We start from the raw sequence: 24,264 nt of genomic DNA on the forward strand, positions 1-24,264 counted from the left end.
TTGGCGAGTCCACTACTGTTGCAGGCAGGGCATTCCACGCCCTTACTACTCTCTGAGTAAAGAACCTACCTCTGACGTCTCTCATATCTATCGCCCCTCAATTTAAAGCTATGTCCCTTTGTGCTAGACATCACCATCCGAGGAAAAAGGCTCTCACCCACCCCCCCGCAACAGTATCCAAAGCGGTATACTTGTTACTGAGGGGAACGCCCACAGGGGATCCCTGTAGTGACTGCTTCCTCCCAGCCCCTCTCACCGTCACCCATCTATCTTTATTCTTCGGAGTAACTACATCCCTGAAGCTTCTATCTATGACCACCTCTGCCTCCCGAATGATCCGAAGTTCATCCAGCTCCAGCTCCAGTTCCCTAACGCGGTTTCTGAGGAGCTGGAGATGGGTGCACTTCCCACAGATTAAATCAGCAGGGACACTGTCGGCATTCCTCACCTCAAACATTCTGCAGGAGGAACATTGCACTGCCTTCCCTGCCATCCCCTCTAGATAACCTGCGGATAAAACAAGAAAAAGCTTTGGCCTTTCCAGATGTTATAGCGGAGCTGACATTTCCCTGGTTAGCTCCGATATCACACAACTGGTACACAATGGATGTACTGCAGAAAACGGGATCATTCTCTGTGGTCTGGCCCAGGCAGGTGAAACACAACTTGCTCATATCTCAACAGTGCAATTTGAAACTTAGAGATATCTCACTCTAACCTCAAAATCTCTCTCTCTGTCTGTCTCTCTCTCTCCCTCTCTCTTTCTCTCTCTCTCATTAACCCGTGTAACTAACTCCAGGATATGTCCTGATTTTGGACAGAGAGATGCTCCCCCTGACCCTTCAATTCAATTCTTGGTTTCAAGGAGTTTTGAGGCCTTACGTTCACTGCCCTCAGCCTCTCCGCCTCAGACCCCTCATCCTCAGACCCCTCATCCTCCGGCCCCTCATCCTCCGGCCCCTCATCCCCCGGGTCCAGCTGGGTGTGTGGTCTATTCTGATTAATGTGGTCTTTTCCATGAAGCTAGGAGAATGGGAAGTGTCCTGGACAACATTCCGCCCTCAATCAAAAAACGAACTGGTAATTCAGCGCTGGGATCTTGCTGTGCTAAAATGGCTGCTGTCTTTTGTGCTTTTTTTATTCTCTCTGGGATGTGGGCGTCGCTGTGAATCCCAGGATTTGTTGCCCATTCCTAATTGCCGGTGAACAGAATGTCTCGCTTGACCATTTCAGAGGGCAACTCAGAATGTGGGTCTGGAGTCACGTGTAGGCCAGACCAGGCAAGGACGGCAGATTTCCTTCCCGAAAGGACATTAGAGAACCAGGTGGGTTTTATGAGTCCATTCACTGAAACTTTTGTTGTGTATTGAGTGCTTGAAACGGATTCTGAATGATGTCAAACAATGTTTTATGAACAAGCGTCTCCATATCAGGTTTTATTGAGTAATTTCTCTGACACAGGAAGAGAGTGGATCAGACAGTAACCGGCAAGTGTTTGAAAGTATTCCCTGAGTGTGAAGATTCCTTGTGCCTGGACCCTCCAGCAATGAGAGTAAATGTCTTGTTTTCCATATCACACAAACCCGTTTCCCGTCTGGTCTGAATCCAGATCCCTAGTTCCTGACACCATTCGTACCAATACGGAGTCCAGTGTATCTCACAGCAAGGATGAGGTTTAACTGTGATCCCTGAAGATTCAAATCTCCCCAGGATTTCCACTGTAATGATGATCACTTGGGAGCTGGCGGGGGGTGGGGGGTGGGGGGGGGGGGGTGGGGGGGGGGGGGGGAGTAGGATAAAGAAGGGGGACAGGTGGAGGAGATACAGAGATCACTGGGTGGGTCACAATCCCAGGGCATCGCCCTCAGTAGCTCAGTATCCTTCATGCTGCACCTGCCTCTCCTTCACAGAGAACTCCAGGAGATAGATGGGGACAGGATCGCTAGCTTTTACCCAAAGGTCAAAGACGGTTAATCAAAGAAGTAGAGGGTTCGAAAGGGGCTCTTGTCACCCAGGAATACTGGTTTGTGAGTGTCAATCAAGGCAGATTCTTCCTCTTCCTTTGTCTCAAAACGGTGAAGATTCTTTCGAACTGTTGAGAGTGAACAGAATTGTTTCTAATGTAATGTCATTGACTTGAAACATAAAACTTGCTTCTCTGAATAACCCCACACTTCCCCATATTATTCCCCATTTGCTAACTTGCTGTCCATTCAGTTAATTTGCCTACATCCAGATATACTATATCCACTGGTTCTCCTTTATCTACCCTACCAGTTACATTCTCAACATAAATTTGCCAAGCATGATTTTCCTTTCATGAAACCATGTTATCTCTCTCTGATCACGCTATGATTTTTCGTAATGAATTGTTAAAATTTCCTTGATAATAGATTCCAGCACTTTCCCAAGGATTGATGCAAGCCTAACTGGCCCATAGTTTCCTGTATGCTCTCTCCCTCATTTCTTGAATAGTATTTCATAGAATTTACAGTGCAGAAGGAGGCCATTCGGCCCATCGAGCCTGCGCCGGCTCTTGGAAAGAGCACCCTACCCAAGGTCCACACCTCCACCCTATCCCCATAACCCAGTAACCCCACCCAACACTAAGGGCAATTTTGGACACTAAGGGCAATTTATCATGGCCAATCCACCTAACCAGCACATCTTTGGACTGTGGGAGGAAACCGGAGCCCCCGGAGGAAACCCACGCAGACACGGGGAGAACGTGCAGACTCCGCACAGACAGTGACCCAAGCCGGGAATCGAACCTGGGACCCCGGAGCTGTGAAGCAATTGTGCTAACCACTATGCTACCGTGCTGCCCAAAAGATATAGGAGTGTCACATTTGCTAACTTCCAATCAATTGGGGCCATTGCAGAAGTGAAGGAATCATAACCTGTTAATCTAACTCGGCAGCCCCATGTCGCTCCTCAAGACATTAGTGTGAAAGAATCTTGGCCCCAGGCTTTGTTGCATTTTAGTCCCCAAGGTTTCTCATCACATTTTCTCTGCTGATATTAATTACCTTACCTCTCCAATAAGAGAAGATCTAATCATCGCCCTTACATTTAATTGCAATACCATCACTGAATCCCTCCACTATCAACATCCTGGGGGTTACTGTTGACCAGAAATTGAGCTGGACCCAGCCATATAAATACTATGGCTATGAAAGCAGGTCAGAGGCTGGGTATCCTACTGCGAGTAACTCACCCCCTGACTCCCCAAAGCCTGTCCACCATCTACAAGGCACAAGTCAGGAGTGTGATGGAATACTCTCCACTTGCCTGGATGAGCGCAGCTCCAACAACACTCAAGAAGCTCGACACCATCCAGGACAAAGCAGCCCCGCTTGATTGCTCCCCTTCCACAAACATTCACTCCCTCCACCACCGACGCACAGTGGCAGCCGTGTGTACCATCTACAAGATGCACTGCAGGAACTCACCAAGGTTCCTGAGGCAGCACCTTCCAAACCCACAACCACTACCATCTAGAAGGACAAGAGCAGCAGATACTTGGGAACCCCACCACCTGGAAGTTCCCCTCCAAGTCACTCACCACCCTGACTGGGAAATATATCGCCCTTCCTTCACTGTCGCTGGGGCAAAATCCTGAAACTCCCTCCCTAACAGCACATTGGTGTACCTATACCTCAGGGACTGCAGCGGTTCAAGAAGGCAGCTCACCCCCACCTTCTGAAGGGCAACTAGGGATGGGCAATAAATGCTGGCTCTGTCAGCGAAACCCACACCCCTTGAAATAATAATAAAGACCTTAATTTCCTCACTTTTATTTGCCTCTTGGTTACATTGTATTTCTGGTGTGTAATTTTCATCCTCTCCTGCGAAGGTAGAAAATATTTAATGTCTCTGCATTTCCTCATTGCACTGATCATTTCTCTGGTCTCTGCATCTCAGTAATCAATGTGAAAGTGTTCCACAAATCCATCTTCCAGACCACCTTTGTTCCAGTCTATTTGAAGATTGAAGTCTCCCACTGCAACTGTTACATTGCCTTTGTTACAAGTTACAATGTCTCTTGTTTAATGCTCTGTAACTACTGTTAAGGTGGTAATAGATTACTCTGACCCTTCCGATTCTCAGCCTCCACCCACAATGATTCTACTTCCTGATTTCCGGAGCCAAGATCCTTTTGCACTAATCTCCTTGTGTCACCCTCTACTCTCAGGAATAGGCCTCCTCCTTTTCCATTCTTCCTGTCTTTTTGAATTATTGTGTACCCTGAAATAATTATGCAACTTTGGTCACCTTGTAACCATGTCTCCATAATAGTGATTAGATCTACACCGTTTATCTCTATTCGTGTCATTAGTTCATCTAACTTCCTGCAAAAGCTCCTCACATTCAGATACAGAGCCATTCATTTCCTTTACTTTTGCTACAGTTGTTTGCACTGACCTTATTTGTTGATGTACAATTAACATTAAACTCTTATCCCCCGTGTCCCACTCTGCTTGTGTAAGAACAAAGAACAAAGAAAAGTCCAGCACAGGAACAGGCCCTTCGGCCCTCCAAGCCCGTACCGACCATGATGCCCAACTAAACAAAAAAACCTTCTGCCCTTACTCGTTCCGTATCCCTCTATTTCGTGCCGATTGCGGAGATTCCCGCCCATGATTTCCCAACTCCTGTACTCAACGTATGCAAGCACGCCATATGCCTCGTTAATCACCTTGGCCACCTGTGTTGCCACCTTTAACGAACTGTGGACCTGCACGCCCAGATCCCTCTGTATGTTGATGCTCCAAAGGGTTCTGCCATTTACAGTAGAATTCATACCCAGATTTGATCCTCCAAATTGCATCACCTCACATTTGTTCAGATTAAACTCAATCTGCCATTTCTGTGTCCAAGTCTCCAATCTATCTATATCCTGTTGTATCCTCTGACAATCCTCGGCACTATCAGCAACTCTGCCAACCTTAGTGTCATCCGCAAACTTACTAATCAGACCACCCCCATTTCCTCCAGATCATTTATATACACGACAAACAACAGAGGCCCCAGCACTGATCCCTGCGGAACACCACTAGCTACAGATCTCCATTCTGGAAAACATTCTCCCCCCGCTACTCTCTGTCTTCTCTAACCGAGCCAGTTCTGGCTCCATCTTGCTAGCCCACCCCGAATCCCGTATGATTTTAGTTTTTGTACCAATCTGCCATGTGGGATCCTGTCAAACGCCTTACTAAAGTCCATATAAACTACATCCACAACCCTTCCCTCATCAATTTTCTTTGTCACCTCTTCAAAAAAACTCAATCAAGTTGGTGAGACATTGGGGGCGGGATTCTCTCAGCCCGGGGCAGGGCCGGAGAATCCCAGCGACTGGCGCGAATCGCGCCACGCCGCCCCGACCCCGGCAAGCGATTCTCCGCTCTCCATTGACGCCGGCATGATTGGCGCGGCGCCAGTCGGGGGCCGCTCTATGGGGCCTCCCCGCCGATTCTCGGCCCGGGATGGGCCGAGCGGCTGTTGTGAAAACAACGAATCCCACCGGCGCCGTCCACACCTGCTCTCAGCCGGTGGGACCTCGGTGTGGAAGGGTCGGGTCAGGGGGGGCGGCCTGTGGGGGGGGGGGATGGGGGGTCCGATCCCGGGGGGAGCCTCCAATGTGGCCTGGCCCGCATTCGGGGCCCACCGATCGGCGGGCCAGCCTCTCTGGCTGGGGGCCTCCTTTCCTACGCGCCGGCCCCTGTAGCCCTGCGCCATGTTGCATCGGGGCTGGCGCGTTGAAGGAAGACAATGCACATGTGCGCGTTGGTGCCGGTGCCACTGCGCATGCGCGGCTCCCGCGGCGCCCAGGTCGCGCCGGGATCAGCAGCTGGAGCAGCATGAACCGCTCCAGTGCCGTGCTGGCCCCCTCCAGGGGCTAGGATTAGTCATGGGGTCGGCCCGTTCACGCCGCGGTAAAAGGCAACGGTGTTTAAGACGACGAGGACACTCTGCCGGGGGATTAGAGAATCCCCAAACCTGCCCCGTACAAAACCATGCTGCCTGTCACTAACTAGTCCATTTTCCTCCAAATGTGCAGGTATCCTGTCCCTCAGTATCTTTTCCCAAAGCTTCCACACCACTGATTTCAGGCTCACCGACCTATAATTACATGGATTATTCCTGCTTCCCTTCTTAAACAAGGGAATAACATTGGCTATTCTCCAGCCCTCTGGAACCTCGCCTATGGTCAAAGAGGATGTGAAGATATCTGTTAAGGCCCCAGCTATTTCTCCCCTTGCCTCCTGAAGTAACCTGGGATATTCCCATCCAGCCCCAGGGACCTTAGTGCAATTTAGGATAGTCAACACTTCCTCCTTTGATATATTGACGTTCTCAAGATCGTTCACACACCTATCTCTGACCTCAACATCCGTCATGTCCTTCTCCCTGGTGAATACCGATACAAAATACTCATTCAGGATTTTACCCACTTCCTGTGGTTCCACGCATAACTTCCCTCCATTGTCCTTGAGTGGGCCTACTCGTTCTCTTGCTCCTAACACATGTATAAAAAGCCTTAGGATTCTCCTGGACCATGTTTGCTAAAGACATTTCATGGCCCCTTTTAGCCCTCCTAATTCCACGTTCAAGTTCCTTCCTACTTTGTGTGCTCAAGGGCTTTATCAGTGTTTAGATGTCTGGATCTATCGTATGCTTCCCTTTCCCTTTTGATGAAGCTTACAATTTGCCTCGTCATCCATGGTTCCACAATCCTGCCATTTCTATCCTTCATTTGTACCCACAGATTCAAACACGCAGACTAAAACATGCAAAAAGATTCATGCAAATGAATTCACACAAACTAAAACACGCAAACTTAATCAGGCAAACAAATACATGAGGCTCGGTGCTTCACAGCACCAGGGTCCCAAGTTCGATTCCCGGCTGGGTCACTGTCTGTGTGGAGTCTGCACGTTCTCACCGTGTCTGCGTGGGTTTCCTCCGGGGGCTCCGGTTCCCCCCCACAATCCCCGAAAGACGTGCTGTTAGGTGAATTGGCCAGGATCAAATGCCCATTGATGGGGTTGCGAGGTGGGGAATTGTGCCGACATGGGGCGCTCTCTCAGAGCGCTGCTGAGCCTGGGTGGGCTGAATTGCCTCCTTTTGCACGGTAGGGATTGTGTGAAAGCATGCAGACCAAAACACGCAAATTATATACCGTGCAAACTAAATCAACCAACTAAAACACCTGCAGATTTACCTTCATTTACGAAGAATTCAGCCAATAAGTATGAGATCCGAACTCCATGGACACAGTGAGGAGCCTCCAAACTCTCCTTCCACAAAAAGCGGTTCGCTTCAGGATGCCATTGGGTGCCATAGAAAGGATATTGGAATGCTGCGAGACGGAGGAATAGGATAGGCTCAAAAACTATACAGCACCTAAACTACTGTGTCACAGGGCGAGTGTGTCACAGGGTCAGTGTGTCAGAGAGTGAGTGCGTCACAGGGTGAGTGTGTCACAGGGTGAGTGTGTCACGGGGTGAGTGTGTCAGAGAGTGAGTGCGTCACAGGGTGAGCGTGTCACAGGGTGAGTGTGTCACGGGGTGAGTGCGTCACTGGGTGAGTGCGTCACTGGGTGAGTGTGTCACGGGGTGAGTGTGTCAGAGAGTGAGTGCGTCACAGGGTGAGTGTGTCACGGGGTGAGTGTGTCAGAGAGTGAGTGCATCACAGGGTGAGTGAGTGTGTCACGGGGTGAGTGCCAGAGAGTGAGTGCACCACAGGGTGAGTGTGTCACTGGGTGAGTGTGTCACAGAGTGAGTGTGTCAGAGAGTGAGTGCACCACAGGGTGAATGTGTCACTGGGTGAGTGTGTCAGAGAGTGAGTGCACCACAGGGTGAGTGTGTCACTGGGTGAGTGTGTCACTTGGTGAGTGTGTCACAGGGTGAGTGTGTCAGAGAGTGAGTGCACCACAGGGTGAGTGTGTCACTGGGTGAGTGTGTCACTGGGTGAGTGTGTCAGGGGTGAGTGTGTCACAGAGTCAGTGTGTCACAGGGTAAGTGTGTCACGGGCGAGTGTGTCGCAGGGTGAGTGTGTCACAGGGTGAGTGTGTCAGGGGGGAGTGTGTCACTGGGTGAGTGTGTCACAGGGTAAGTGTGTCATGGGCGAGTGTGTCTCAGGGTGAGTGTGTCGCAGGGTGAGTGTGTCAGGGGTGAGTGTGTCAGGGGTGAGTGTGCCAGGGGTGAGTTCACCACAGGGTGAGTGTTTCACTGGGTGAGTGTGTCGCAGGGTGAGTGTGTCAGGGGTGAGTGTGTCAGGGGTGAGTGTGCCAGTGGTGAGTGCACCACAGGGTGAGTGTTTCACTGGGTGAGTGTGTCACTGGGTGAGTGTGAGTTGACACTATGTAAACTGTGTAACCTGTAGAGACCGGGAGGGAGGTCAGGTGCACCTTGGTCAAGTTTCCCCAGGGACCTGCCCTCATTCAGGAATCCATAACCTGTGACTAGCCGCCCCCCCCCCAGGACCAGCCACCACCCCAGTCAGTATTGCCCAGATATTTGACCTGGGGGTGCTTTGTGCCTGAGACTGGCCCAGCTGTCAGCCTCCAGGAATGATTGAGACAGGGATAGCAAGAAGGAAGAATGTTCCCTGGTAGGTTGTCCATGAGCAGAGATCCTGAACCCCTCTTGTACCTTCCATTGTGGAGACGAACGTTACCCCCTGTCGATCAGAGCTTGTGGAGATCAGTCTGTAGAACGATCGCAATTTCACATTTGATTCAAAGGCCTAAAAGTAAAAAAGAAATGTAAACATTGGGAGAATGAAGCCCAATTTCCCTCCCTCCCCTCCACAGGCCCTCAAATCATCCTCCAGATGCTTCAGAGAAACTCCCTCATTTCCGTTTTCCCTGATCTCCCTCCCAATCCTTCTCACATTCCCTTTCTCTCTAACTCCCCCTTACTAACTCTCACCCACATCACTCATCCCCTTTCACCCTCTCCCCAATTCACTCTGACTCAGCCCTCCCCTTACCCCCTCCCAACCCCCAATCCCTCTTCCCACGCCCCCTTCAAAATTCCCCTCCCCACCTGCCCCCCATCATCACCCAATCTCATCCCCAGTCCCCCTCATCACCCTCCCCATGCCCCTCCCCATCCTCTCCAATTCCAGTCTCACTCCGGTCTCACTCTAGTCTCACTCCGGTCTCACTCCGGTCTCACTCCGGTCTCACTCCGGTCTCACACCGGTCTCACACCGGTCTCACTCCGGTCTCACTCCAGTCTCACTCCGGTCTCACTCCGGTCTCACTCCGGTCTCGCTCCATTCTCTCTCCGGTCTCACTCCGGTCTCACTCCGGTCTCACTCCGGTCTCACTCCATTCTCTCTCCAGTCTCTCTCCATTCTCACTCCGGTCTCACTCCGGTCTCGCTCCATTCTCTCTCCGGTCTCACTCCAGTCTCACTCCGGTCTCACTCCGGTCTCACTCCAGTCTCACTCCAGTCTCACTCCATTCTCTCTCCAGTCTCTCTCCATTCTCACTCCGGTCTCACTCCGGTCTCACTCCGGTCTCACTCCAGTCTCACTCCGGTCTCGCTCCATTCTCTCTCCAGTCTCCCTCCATTCTCACTCCAGTCTCACTCGTCTCACTCCAGTCTCACTCCGGTCTCACTCCAGTCTCACTCCAGTCTCACTCCGGTCTCACTCCAGTCTCACTCCGGTCTCACTCCGGTCTCACTCCAGTCTCACTCCATTCTCACTCCAGTCTCACTCCAGTCTCACTCCAGTCTCACTCCAGTCTCACTCCAGTATCACTCCAGTCTCACTCCAGTCTCACTCCAGTCTCACTCCGGTCTCACTCCAGTCTCACTCCATTCTCTCTCCAGTCTCACTCCAGTCTCACTCCGGTCTCACTCCAGTCTCACTCCAGTCTCACGCCGGTCTCACTCCGGTCTCACTCCGGTCTCACTCCAGTCTCACTCCAGTCTCCCCAAATTCCCCTCCCCACCTGCCCCCCATCATCACCCAATCTCATCCCCAGTCCCCCTCATCACCCTCCCCATGCCCCTCCCCATCCTCTCCAATTCCAGTCTCACTCCAGTCTCACTCCGGTCTCACTCCGGTCTAACTCCATTCTCTCTCCAGTCTCTCTCCATTCTCACTCCGGTCTCACTCCGGTCTCACACCGGTCTCACTCCAGTCTCACTCCGGTCTCACTCCAGTCTCACTCCGGTCTCACTCCGGTCTCACTCCGGTCTCACTCCGGTCTCCGGTCTCACTCCGGTCTCACTCCAGTCTCACTCCGGTCTCGCTCCATTCTCTCTCCAGTCTCTCTCCATTCTCACTCCGGTCTCACTCCAGTCTCACTCGTCTCACTCCAGTCTCACTCCGGTCTCACTCCAGTCTCACTCCAGTCTCACTCCAGTCTCACTCCGGTCTCACTCCGGTCTCACTCCGGTCTCACTCCAGTCTCACTCCATTCTCACTCCAGTCTCACTCCAGTCTCACTCCAGTCTCACTCCAGTATCACTCCAGTCTCACTCCAGTCTCACTCCAGTCTCACTCCGGTCTGACTCCAGTCTCACTCCATTCTCTCTCCAGTCTCATTCCATTCTCTCTCCAGTCTCACTCCAGTCTCACTCCGGTCTCACTCCAGTCTCACTCCAGTCTCACGCCGGTCTCACTCCGGTCTCACTCCAGTCTCACTCCAGTCTCCCCAAATTCCCCTCCCCACCTGCCCCCCATTATCACCCAATCTCATCCCCAGTCCCCCTCATCACCCTCCCCATGCCCCTCCCCATCCTCTCCAATTCCAGTCTCACTCCAGTCTCACTCCGGTCTCACTCCGGTCTCACTCCATTCTCTCTCCAGTCTCTCTCCATTCTCACTCCGGTCTCACTCCGGTCTCACTCCAATCTCACTCCGGTCTCACTCCAGTCTCACTCCATTCTCTCTCCAGTCTCACTCCAGTCTCACTCCAGTCTCACTCCGGTCTCACTCCGGTCTCACTCCGGTCTCACTCCAGTCTCACTCCAGTCTCCCCAAATTCCCCTCCCCACCTGCCCCCCATCATCACCCAATCTCATCCCCAGTCCCCCTCATCACCCTCCCCATGCCCCTCCCCATCCTCTCCAATTCCAGTCTCACTCCAGTCTCACTCCAGTCTCACTCCGGTCTCACTCCGGTCTCACTCCGGTCTCACTCCATTCTCTCTCCAGTCTCTCTCCATTCTCACTCCAGTCTCACTCCGGTCTCACTCCAGTCTCACTCCGGTCTCACTCCGGTCTCACTCCGGTCTCACTCCATTCTCTCTCCAGTCTCTCTCCTTTCACACTCCAGTCTCACTCCGGTCTCACTCCGGTCTCACTCCGGTCTCACTCCGGTCTCACTCCATTCTCTCTCCAGTCTCTCTCCATTCTCACTCCAGTCTCACTCCGGTCTCACTCCGGTCTCACGCCGGTCTCACTCCGGTCTCACTCCAGTCTCACTCCATTCTCTCTCCAGTCTCTCTCCATTCTCACTCCAGTCTCACTCCAGTCTCACTCCGGTCTCACGCCGGTCTCACTCCGGTCTCACTCCAGTCTCACTCCATTCTCTCTCCAGTCTCTCTCCAGTCTCACTCCAGTCTCACTCCGGTCTCACTCCAGTCTCACTCCGGTCTCACTCCGGTCTCACTCCGGTCTCACTCCATTCTCTCTCCAGTCTCTCTCCATTCTCACTCCAGTCTCACTCCAGTCACACTCCAGTCTCACTCCAGTCTCACTCCAGTCTCACTCCGGTCTCACTCCATTCTCTCTCCAGTCTCTCTCCATTCTCACTCCAGTCTCACTCCAGTCTCACTCCAGTCTCACTCCGGTCTCACGCCGGTCTCACTCCGGTCTCACTCCGGTCTCACTCCAGTCTCACTCCGGTCTCACACCGGTCTCACTCCGGTCTCACTCCGGTCTCACTCCGGTCTCACTCCAGTCTCACTCCAGTCTCACTCCAGTCTCTCTCCAGTCTCACTCCGGTCTCACTCCGGTCTCTCTCCAGTCTCACTTCGGTCTCACTCCGGTCTCACTCCGGTCTCACTCCAGTCTCACTCCAGTCTCCCCAAATTCCCCTCCCCACGTGCCTCCCCATCTCCCCCCAATCTCCTCCCCAATCCCCCTCACCCCCATCCCCATCCCCCTCCCCATCCTGTCCACAATGCCCCTCCCCCAAGCCCCCCCTCACTCACTCGCTCAGTGATGCTGAAGTTGTGGAAATTTCCGGTAAGCGGTTTCTCGGATAAAACTCGCATCAAATCCGGGGGGACATCTTTAAACATTTGACTTGATTTCGCTTCTGAAAGAAAAATGTCTGGGTGTCAGCTTCGTGGGATCGCACTGTGCAGGAGGCTTCATGAAGTAGGTAGTGCGATGGCATGGATAAGTGGGCCGAATGGCCATGAGCTGAGCCGATCCAGTGATCGAGTGGATTACTATAAATCCCCATTCAGCATCCACCTCAGAGCCTGATTGGACAGGAGTTAAACCTGCAGAATGAAACTTTCCAACCGGCCACCAGTTGGAGATCCACAAATGAAGACGTCACGTCTCTGATCACCAGGGGATTGAGGGAAGAGAGATCCGGTCTCACTCCAGTCTCACTCCACTCTCACTCCAGTCTCACTCCATTCTCACTCCGGTCTCACTCCAGTCTCACTCCAGTCTCACTCCAGTCTCACTCCAGTCTCACTCCAGTCTCACTCCGGTCTCACTCCAGTCTCACTCCAGTCTCACTCCGGTCTCACTCCAGTCTCACTCCACTCTCACTCCGGTCTCACTCCAGTCTCACTCCAGTCTCACTCCAGTCTCACTCCGGTCTCACTCCAGTCTCACTCCAGTCTCACTCCAGTCTCACTCCGGTCTCACTCCAGTCTCACTCCAGTCTCACTCCAGTCTCACTCCAGTCTCACTCCGGTCTCACTCCGGTCTCACTCCAGTCTCACTCCGGTCTCACTCCAGTCTCACTCCAGTCTCACTCCGGTCTCACTCCAGTCTCACTCCAGTCTCACTCCAGTCTCACTCCAGTCTCACTCCGGTCTCACTCCAGTCTCACTCCAGTCTCACTCCAGTCTCACTCCGGTCTCACTCCATTCTCACTCCGGTCTCACTCCAGTCTCACTCCAGTCTCACTCCAGTCTCACTCCAGTCTCACTCCATTCTCACTCCGGTCTCACTCCGGTCTCACTCCAGTCTCACTCCAGTCTCACTCCAGTCTCACTCCAGTCTCACTCCAGTCTCACTCCGGTCTCACTCCAGTCTCACTCCAGTCTCACTCCGGTCTCACTCCAGTCTCACTCCAGTCTCACTCCGGTCTCACTCCAGTCTCACTCCAGTCTCACTCCGGTCTCACTCCAGTCTCACTCCAGTCTCACTCCAGTCTCACTCCGGTCTCACTCCAGTCTCACTCCAGTCTCACTCCAGTCTCACTCCAGTCTCACTCCGGTCTCACTCCGGTCTCACTCCAGTCTCACTCCGGTCTCACTCCAGTCTCACTCCAGTCTCACTCCGGTCTCACTCCAGTCTCACTCCAGTCTCACTCCGGTCTCACTCCAGTCTCACTCCAGTCTCACTCCAGTCTCACTCCGGTCTCACTCCAGTCTCACTCCAGTCTCACTCCAGTCTCACTCCGGTCTCACTCCATTCTCACTCCGGTCTCACTCCAGTCTCACTCCAGTCTCACTCCAGTCTCACTCCAGTCTCACTCCAGTCTCACTCCATTCTCACTCCGGTCTCACTCCAGTCTCACTCCAGTCTCACTCCAGTCTCACTCCAGTCTCACTCCAGTCTCACTCCGGTCTCACTCCAGTCTCTCTCCAGTCTCACTCCGGTCTCACTCCGGTCTCACTCCGGTCTCACTCCAGTCTCACTCCGGTCTCACTCCGGTCTCACTCCGGTCTCACTCCAGTCTCACTCCAGTCTCACTCCAGTCTCACTCCGGTCTCACTCCGGTCTCACTCCGGTCTCACTCCGGTCTCACTCCGGTCTCACTCCAGTCTCACTCCGGTCTCACTCCAGTCTCACTCCAGTCTCACTCCAGTCTCACTCCAGTCTCACTCCAGTCTCACTCCGGTCTCGCTCCAGTCTCACTCCAGTCTCACTCCGGTCTCACTCCAGTCTCACTCCGGTCTCACTCCAGTCTCACTCCAGTCTCACTCCAGTCTCACTCCAGTCACACTCCAGTCTCACTCCAGTCTCACTCCGGTCTCACTCCGGTCTCACTCCGGTCTCACTCCAGTCTCACTCCAGTCTCACTCCGGTCTCACTCCGGTCTCACTCCGGTCTCACTCCGGTCTCACTCCGGTCTCACTCCGGTCTCACTCCAGTCTCACTCCAGTCTCACTCCGGTCTCACTCCGGTCTCACTCCAGTCTCACTCCAGTCTCACTCCAGTCACACTACAGTCTCACTCCAGTCTCACTCCGGTCTCACTCCGGTCTCACTCCAGTCTCACTCCGGTCTCACTCCAGTCTCACTCCAGTCTCACTCCGGTCTCACTCCAATCTCACTCCAGTCTCACTCCAGTCTCACTCCATTCTCACTCCGGTCTCACTCCGGTCTCACTCCGGTCTCACTCCAATCTCACTCCAGTCTCACTCCAGTCTCACTCCATTCTCACTCCGGTCTCACTCCGGTCTCACTCCGGTCTCACTCCAATCTCACTCCAGTCTCACTCCAGTCTCACTCCATTCTCACTCCGGTCTCACTCCAATCTCACTCCAGTCTCACTCCAGTCTCACTCCATTCTCACTCCGGTCTCACTCCGGTCTCACTCCGGTCTCACTCCAATCTCACTCCAGTCTCACTCCAGTCTCACTCCAGTCTCACTCCAATCTCACTCCGTTCTCACTCCGGTCTCACTCCGGTCTCTCTCCAGTCTCACTCCAGTCTCACTCCAGTCTCACTCCAGTCTCACTCCAGTCTCACTCCAGTCTCACTCCAGTCTCACTCCAGTCTCACTCCAGTCTCACTCCAGTCTCACTCCGGTCTCACTCCGGTCTCACTCCAGTCTCACTCCAGTCTCACTCCGGTCTCACTCCGGTCTCACTCCAGTCTCACTCCGGTCTCACTCCAGTCTCACTCCAGTCTCACTCCGGTCTCACTCCGGTCTCACTCCAGTCTCACTCCAGTCTCACTCCAGTCACACTCCAGTCTCACTCCGGTCTCACTCCAGTCTCACTCCAGTCTCACTCCGGTCTCACTCCAGTCTCACTCCAGTCTCACTCCGGTCTCACTCCGGTCTCACTCCAGTCTCACTCCAGTCTCTCTCCAGTCTCACTCCAGTCTCACTCCGGTCTCACTCCGGTCTCACTCCGGTCTCACTCCAGTCTCACTCCAGTCTCTCTCCAGTCTCACTCCGGTCTCACTCCGGTCTCACTCCAGTCTCACTCCAGTCTCACTCCGGTCTCACTCCAGTCTCTGTCCAGTCTCACTCCAGTCTCACTCCGGTCTCACTCCAGTCTCACTCCGGTCTCACTCCAGTCTCACTCCAGTCTCACTCCAGTCTCACTCCGGTCTCACACCAATCTCACTCCAGTCTCACTCCAGTCTCACTCCATTCTCACTCCGGTCTCACTCCGGTCTCACTCCGGTCTCACTCCGGTCTCACTCCAATCTCACTCCAGTCTCACTCCAGTCTCACTCCATTCTCACTCCGGTCTCACTCCGGTCTCACTCCGGTCTCACTCCAATCTCACTCCAGTCTCACTCCAGTCTCACTCCATTCTCACTCCGGTCTCACTCCAATCTCACTCCAGTCTCACTCCAGTCTCACTCCATTCTCACTCCGGTCTCACTCCGGTCTCACTCCGGTCTCACTCCAATCTCACTCCAGTCTCACTCCAGTCTCACTCCAGTCTCACTCCAGTCTCACTCCAATCTCACTCCGTTCTCACTCCAGTCTCACTCCAGTCTCACTCCAGTCTCACTCCAGTCTCACTCCAGTCTCACTCCAGTCTCGCTCCGGTCTCACTCCGGTCTCACTCCGGTCTCACTCCAGTCTCACTCCAATCTCACTCCAGTCTCACTCCGGTCTCACTCCGGTCTCACTCCGGTCTCACTCCAGTCTCACTCCAGGCTCACTCCAGTCTCACTCCATTCTCACTCCACTCTCACTCCGGTCTCATTCCAGTCTCACTCCGGTCTCACTCCAGTCTCACTCCGGTCTCACTCCTGTCTCACTCCGGTCTCACTCCATTCTCTCTCCAGTCTCACTCCATTCTCACTCCATTCTCGCTCCAGTCTCACTCCATTCTCACTCAGGTCTCACTCCGGTCTCACTCCAGTCTCACTCCAGACTCACTCCAGTCTCACTCCGGTCTCACTCCAGTCTCACTCCAGTCTCACTCCAGTCTCACTCCATTCTCACTCCACTCTCACTCCAGTCACACTCCAGTCTCACTCCAGTCTCACTCCAGTCTCACTCCAATCTCACTCCAGGCTCACTCCAGTCTCACTCCATTCTAACTCCACTCTCACTCCAGTCACACTCCAGTCTCACTCCATTCTCACTCCAGTCTCTCTCCATTCTCACTCCAATCTCACTCCGGTCTCACTCCAGTCTCACTCCAGTCTCACTCCGGTCTCACTCCAGTCTCACTCCGGTCTCACTCCAGTCTCACTCCAGTCTCACTCCAGTCTCACTCCAATCTCACTCCGGTCTCACTCCAGTCTCACTCCAGTCTCACTCCAGTCTCACTCCGGTCTCACTCCGGTCTCACTCCGGTCTCACTCCGGTCTCACTCCAGTCTCACTCCAATCTCACTCCAGTCTCACTCCGGTCTCACTCCGGTCTCACTCCGGTCTCACTCCAGTCTCACTCCAGGCTCACTCCAGTCTCACTCCAGTCTCACTCCATTCTCACTCCACTCTCACTCCGGTCTCATTCCAGTCTCACTCCATTCTCTCTCCAGTCTCACTCCATTCTCACTCCATTCTCTCTCCAGTCTCACTCCATTCTCACTCCAGTCTCACTCCAGTCTCACTCCGGTCTCGCTCCAGTCTCACTCCAGTCTCACTCCGGTCTCACTCCAGTCTCACTCCGGTCTCACTCCAGTCTCACTCCGGTCTCACTCCAGTCTCACTCCAGTCTCACTCCGGTCTCACTCCGGTCTCACTCCAGTCTCACTCCAGTCTCACTCCGGTCTCACTCCAGTCTCACTCCAGTCTCACTCCGGTCTCACTCCGGTCTCACTCCAGTCTCACTCCAGTCTCACTCCAGTCTCACTCCAGTCTCACTCCGGTCTCACTCCGGTCTCACTCCAGTCTCACTCCGGTCTCACTCCAGTCTCACTCCAGTCTCACTCCGGTCTCACTCCAGTCTCACTCCGGTCTCACTCCGGTCTCACTCCAGTCTCACTCCAGTCTCACTCCAGTCTCACTCCGGTCTCACTCCAGTCTCACTCCAGTCTCACTCCGGTCTCACTCCGGTCTCACTCCATTCTCACTCCGGTCTCACTCCAGTCTCACTCCAGTCTCACTCCAGTCTCACTCCAGTCTCACTCCAGTCTCACTCCATTCTCACTCCGGTCTCACTCCAGTCTCACTCCAGTCTCACTCCAGTCTCACTCCAGTCTCACTCCAGTCTCACTCCAGTCTCACTCCGGTCTCACTCCAGTCTCTCTCCAGTCTCACTCCAGTCTCACTCCGGTCTCACTCCGGTCTCACTCCAGTCTCACTCCGGTCTCACTCCGGTCTCACTCCGGTCTCACTCCAGTCTCACTCCAGTCTCACTCCGGTCTCACTCCGGTCTCACTCCGATCTCACTCCGGTCTCACTCCGGTCTCACTCCGGTCTCACTCCAGTCTCACTCCGGTCTCACTCCAGTCTCACTCCAGTCTCACTCCAGTCTCACTCCAGTCTCACTCCAGTCTCACTCCGGTCTCGCTCCAGTCTCACTCCAGTCTCACTCCGGTCTCACTCCAGTCTCACTCCGGTCTCACTCCAGTCTCACTCCAGTCTCACTCCAGTCTCACTCCAGTCACACTCCAGTCTCACTCCAGTCTCACTCCGGTCTCACTCCGGTCTCACTCCAGTCTCACTCCAGTCTCACTCCAGTCTCACTCCGGTCTCACTCCGGTCTCACTCCGGTCTCACTCCGGTCTCACTCCAGTCTCACTCCAGTCTCACTCCGGTCTCACTCCGGTCTCACTCCAGTCTCACTCCAGTCTCACTCCAGTCACACTACAGTCTCACTCCAGTCTCACTCCGGTCTCACTCCAGTCTCACTCCAGTCTCACTCCGGTCTCACTCCAGTCTCACTCCAGTCTCACTCCGGTCTCACTCCAGTCTCTCTCCAGTCTCTCTCCAGTCTCACTCCGGTCTCACTCCGGTCTCACTCCATTCTCACTCCAGTCTCACTCCAGTCTCTCTCCAGTCTCACTCCGGTCTCACTCCGGTCTCACTCCAGTCTCACTCCAGTCTCACTCCGGTCTCACTCCAGTCTCTCTCCAGTCTCACTCCAGTCTCACTCCGGTCTCACTCCAGTCTCACTCCAGTCTCACTCCGGTCTCACTCCAGTCTCACTCCAGTCTCACTCCGGTCTCACTCCAATCTCACTCCAGTCTCACTCCAGTCTCACTCCATTCTCACTCCGGTCTCACTCCGGTCTCACTCCGGTCTCACTCCAATCTCACTCCAGTCTCACTCCAGTCTCACTCCATTCTCACTCCGGTCTCACTCCGGTCTCACTCCGGTCTCACTCCAATCTCACTCCAGTCTCACTCCAGTCTCACTCCATTCTCACTCCGGTCTCACTCCAATCTCACTCCAGTCTCACTCCAGTCTCACTCCATTCTCACTCCGGTCTCACTCCGGTCTCACTCCGGTCTCACTCCAATCTCACTCCAGTCTCACTCCAGTCTCACTCCAGTCTCACTCCAATCTCACTCCGTTCTCACTCCGGTCTCACTCCGGTCTCTCTCCAGTCTCACTCCAGTCTCACTCCAGTCTCACTCCAGTCTCACTCCAGTCTCACTCCAGTCTCACTCCAGTCTCACTCCAGTCTCACTCCGGTCTCACTCCGGTCTCACTCCAGTCTCACTCCGGTCTCACTCCGGTCTCACTCCAGTCTCACTCCGGTCTCACTCCAGTCTCACTCCAGTCTCACTCCGGTCTCACTCCGGTCTCACTCCAGTCTCACTCCAGTCTCACTCCAGTCTCACTCCAGTCACACTCCAGTCTCACTCCAGTCTCACTCCGGTCTCACTCCAGTCTCACTCCAGTCTCACTCCGGTCTCACTCCAGTCTCACTCCAGTCTCACTCCGGTCTCACTCCGGTCTCACTCCAGTCTCACTCCAGTCTCTCTCCAGTCTCACTCCAGTCTCACTCCGGTCTCACTCCGGTCTCACTCCGGTCTCACTCCAGTCTCACTCCAGTCTCTCTCCAGTCTCACTCCGGTCTCACTCCGGTCTCACTCCAGTCTCACTCCAGTCTCACTCCGGTCTCACTCCAGTCTCTCTCCAGTCTCACTCCAGTCTCACTCCGGTCTCACTCCAGTCTCACTCCGGTCTCACTCCAGTCTCACTCCAGTCTCACTCCAGTCTCACTCCGGTCTCACACCAATCTCACTCCAGTCTCACTCCAGTCTCACTCCATTCTCACTCCGGTCTCACTCCGGTCTCACTCCGGTCTCACTCCGGTCTCACTCCAATCTCACTCCAGTCTCACTCCAGTCTCACTCCATTCTCACTCCGGTCTCACTCCGGTCTCACTCCGGTCTCACTCCAATCTCACTCCAGTCTCACTCCAGTCTCACTCCATTCTCACTCCGGTCTCACTCCAATCTCACTCCAGTCTCACTCCAGTCTCACTCCATTCTCACTCCGGTCTCACTCCGGTCTCACTCCGGTCTCACTCCAATCTCACTCCAGTCTCACTCCAGTCTCACTCCAGTCTCACTCCAGTCTCACTCCAATCTCACTCCGTTCTCACTCCAGTCTCACTCCAGTCTCACTCCAGTCTCACTCCAGTCTCACTCCAGTCTCGCTCCGGTCTCACTCCGGTCTCACTCCGGTCTCACTCCAGTCTCACTCCAATCTCACTCCAGTCTCACTCCGGTCTCACTCCGATCTCACTCCGGTCTCACTCCAGTCTCACTCCAGGCTCACTCCAGTCTCACTCCATTCTCACTCCACTCTCACTCCGGTCTCATTCCAGTCTCACTCCGGTCTCACTCCAGTCTCACTCCGGTCTCACTCCTGTCTCACTCCGGTCTCACTCCATTCTCTCTCCAGTCTCACTCCATTCTCACTCCATTCTCGCTCCAGTCTCACTCCATTCTCACTCAGGTCTCACTCCGGTCTCACTCCAGTCTCACTCCAGACTCACTCCAGTCTCACTCCGGTCTCACTCCAGTCTCACTCCAGTCTCACTCCAGGCTCACTCCAGTCTCACTCCATTCTCACTCCACTCTCACTCCAGTCACACTCCAGTCTCACTCCAGTCTCACTCCAGTCTCACTCCAATCTCACTCCAGGCTCACTCCAGTCTCACTCCATTCTAACTCCACTCTCACTCCAGTCACACTCCAGTCTCACTCTATTCTCACTCCAGTCTCTCTCCATTCTCACTCCAATCTCACTCCGGTCTCACTCCAGTCTCACTCCAGTCTCACTCCGGTCTCACTCCAGTCTCACTCCGGTCTCACTCCAGTCTCACTCCAGTCTCACTCCAGTCTCACTCCAATCTCACTCCGGTCTCACTCCAGTCTCACTCCAGTCTCACTCCAGTCTCACTCCGGTCTCACTCCGGTCTCACTCCGGTCTCACTCCGGTCTCACTCCAGTCTCACTCCAATCTCACTCCAGTCTCACTCCGGTCTCACTCCGGTCTCACTCCGGTCTCACTCCAGTCTCACTCCAGGCTCACTCCAGTCTCACTCCAGTCTCACTCCATTCTCACTCCACTCTCACTCCGGTCTCATTCCAGTCTCACTCCATTCTCTCTCCAGTCTCACTCCATTCTCACTCCATTCTCTCTCCAGTCTCACTCCATTCTCACTCCGGTCTCACTCCGGTCTCATTCCGGTCTCACTCCAGTCTCACTCCAGACTCACTCCAGTCTCACTCCGGTCTCACTCCAGTCTCACTCCAGTCTCACTCCAGGCTCACTCCAGTCTCACTCCATTCTCACTCCACTCTCACTCCAGTCACACTCCAGTCTCACTACAGTCTCACTCCAATCTCACTCCAGGCTCACTCCAGTCTCACTCCATTCTCACTCCACTCTCACTCCAGTCACACTCCAGTCTCACTCCATTCTCACTCCAGTCTCACTCCATTCTCACTCCACTCTCACTCCAGTCACACTCCAGTCTCACTCCATTCTCACTCCATTCTCACTCCAATCTCACTCCAGGCTCACTCCGGTCTCACTCCATTCTCACTCCATTCTCACTCCAGTCTCTCTCCATTCTCACTCCAATCTCACTCCAATCTCACTCCGGTCTCACTCCATTCACACTCCAGTCTCACTCCGGTCTCACTCCGGTCTCACTCCAGTCTCACTCCAGTCTCACTCCGGTCTCACTCCGGTCTCACTCCATTCTCACTCCATTCTCAGTCCAGTCTCACTCCGGTCTCACTCCGGTCTCACTCCATTCACACTCCAGTCTCACACCATTCACACTCCAGTCTCACTCCGGTCTCACTCCATTCACACTGCAGTCTCACTCCGGTCTCACTCCGGTCTCACTCCGGTCTCACTCCAGTCTCACTCCGGTCTCACTCCGGTCTCACTCCGGTCTCACTCCAGTCTCACTCCAGTCTCACTCCGGTCTCACTCCGGTCTCACTCCATTCTCACTCCATTCTCACTCCGGTCTCACTCCAGTCTCACTCCAGTCTCACTCCGGTCTCACTCCGGTCTCACTCCAGTCTCACTCCAGTCTCACTCCGGTCTCACTCCATTCTCACTTCATTCTCACTCCAGTCTCACTCCGGTCTCACTCCGGTCTCACTCCGGTCTCACTCTATTCACACTCCAGTCTCAATCCATTCACACTCCAGTCTCACTCCGGTCTCACTCCATTCACACTCCAGTCTCACTCCGGTCTCACTCCGGTCTCACTCCAGTCTCACTCCAGTCTCACTCCGGTCTCACTCCGGTCTCACTCCATTCTCACTCCATTCTCACTCCGGTCTCACTCCAGTCTCACTCCAGTCTCACTCCAGTCTCACTCCGGTCTCACTCCAGTCTCACTCCGGTCTCACTCCAGTCTCACTCCTGTCTCACTCCAGTCTCACTCCGGTCTCACTCCGGTCTCACTCCATTCACACTCCAGTCTCACTCCAGTCTCACTCCGGTCTCGCTCCGGTCTCACTCCATTCACACTCCATTCTCACTCCAGTCTCTCTCCATTCTCACTCCAATCTCACTCCAGTCTCACTTCAGTCTCACTCCAGTCTCACTCCAGTCTCACTCCAGTCTCACTCCGGTCTCACTCCATTCACACTCCAGTCTCAATCCATTCACACTCCAGTCTCACTCCGGTCTCACTCCATTCACACTCCAGTCTCACTCCGGTCTCACTCCGGTCTCACTCCAGTCTCACTCCGGTCTCACTCCGGTCTCACTCCATTCTCACTCCATTCTCACTCCGGTCTCACTCCAGTCTCACTCCAGTCTCACTCCGGTCTCACTCCGGTCTCACTCCGGTCTCACTCCAGTCTCACTCCTGTCTCACTCCAGTCTCACTCCAATCTCACTCCAGTCTCACTCCAGTCTCACTCCGGTCTCACTCCGGTCTCACTCCATTCTCACTCCATTCTCACTCCGGTCTCACTCCAGTCTCACTCCAGTCTCACTCCAGTCTCACTCCGGTCTCACTCCGGTCTCACTCCGGTCTCACTCCGGTCTCACTCCAGTCTCACTCCTGTCTCACTCCAGTCTCACTCCAATCTCACTCCAGTCTCACTCCGGTCTCACTCCGGTCTCACTCCAGTCTCACTCCAGTCTCACTCCTGTCTCACTCCAGTCTCACTCCAATCTCACTCCAGTCTCACTCCAGTCTCACTCCGGTCTCGCTCCGGTCTCACTCCATTCACACTCCATTCTCACTCCAGTCTCTCTCCATTCTCACTCCGGTCTCACTCCAGTCTCACTCCAGTCTCACTCCTGTCTCACTCCAATCTCACTCCAGTCTTACTCCAGTCTCACTCCAGTCTCACTCCGGTCTCACTCCAGTCTCACTCCAATCTCACTCCAGTCTCACTCCGGTCTCACTCCCGCCTCACTCCGGTCTCGCTCCGGTCTCACTCCAGTCTCACTCCGGTCTCACTCCGGTCTCACTCCGGTCTCGCTCCGGTCTCACTCCGGTCTCACTCCAGTCTCACTCCAATCTCACTCCAGTCTCACCCCGGCCTCACTCCAATCTCACTCCAGTCTCACTCCGGTCTCGCTCCGGTCTCACTCCAGTCTCACTCCAGTCTCACTCCAGTCTCACTCCGGTCTCACTCCAGTCTCACTCCAGTCTCACTCCGGTTCTCACTCCGGTCTCACTCCATTCTCACTCCGGTCTCGCTCCGGTCTCACTCCGGTCTCACTCCAATCTCACTCCAATCTCACTCCAGTCTCACTCCGGTCTCACTCCCGCCTCACTCTAGTCTCACTCTAGTCTCACTCCAGTCTCACTCCAGTCTCACTCCAGTCTCACTCTAGTCTCTCTCTAGTCTCACTCCGGTCTCACTCCGGTCTCACTCCGGTCTCACTCCATTCTCACTCCGGTCTCGCTCCATTCTCACTCCAGTCTCACTCCAGTCTCACTCCAGTCTCACTCCAGTCTCACTCCGGTCTCACTCCATTCTCACTCCGGTCTCGCTCCTTTCTCACTCCAGTCTCACTCCAGTCTCACTCCTGTCTCACTCCAGTCTCACTCCAATCTCACTCCAGTCTCACTCCGGTCTCACTCCGGTCTCACTCCAGTCTCACTCCTGTCTCACTCCAGTCTCACTCCAATCTCACTCCAGTTTCACTCCGGTCTCGCTCCGGTCTCACTCCATTCACACTCCATTCTCACTCCAGTCTCTCTCCATTCTCACTCCGGTCTCACTCCAGTCTCACTCCAGTCTCACTCCTGTCTCACTCCAATCTCACTCCAGTCTTACTCCAGTCTCACTCCAGTCTCACTCCAGTCTCACTCCAGTCTCACTCCAATCTCACTCCAATCTCACTCCAGTCTCACTCCGGTCTCACTCCCGCCTCACTCCGGTCTCGCTCCGGTCTCACTCCAGTCTCACTCCGGTCTCACTCCGGTCTCACTCCAGTCTCACTCCAGTCTCA

At 54.2% G+C, this 24,264-nt stretch overlaps 1 protein-coding gene across 1 annotated transcript in view; it reads right to left on the minus strand.

The window, feature by feature from the left end:
- Positions 1-1,406: 1,406 nt before the first annotated feature.
- Positions 1,407-24,264, minus strand: part of LOC140393370 (gamma-glutamyl hydrolase-like) — a 109,749-nt gene continuing 86,891 nt past the window's right edge. Inside the window, exons 7-10 of the mRNA XM_072479752.1 lie at positions 12,182-12,288; positions 8,658-8,751; positions 7,226-7,363; positions 1,407-2,092 (exon numbers count right to left, since the gene is read on the minus strand). Coding sequence (XP_072335853.1) covers positions 1,971-2,092; positions 7,226-7,363; positions 8,658-8,751; positions 12,182-12,288 — 461 coding nt within the window. The 3' untranslated portion in view covers positions 1,407-1,970. The remainder of the gene's footprint in view (positions 2,093-7,225; positions 7,364-8,657; positions 8,752-12,181; positions 12,289-24,264) is intronic.

This window comes from Scyliorhinus torazame, chromosome 16 (genome assembly GCF_047496885.1).
Source record: "Scyliorhinus torazame isolate Kashiwa2021f chromosome 16, sScyTor2.1, whole genome shotgun sequence".
Taxonomy (NCBI): Eukaryota; Metazoa; Chordata; class Chondrichthyes; order Carcharhiniformes; family Scyliorhinidae; genus Scyliorhinus; species Scyliorhinus torazame.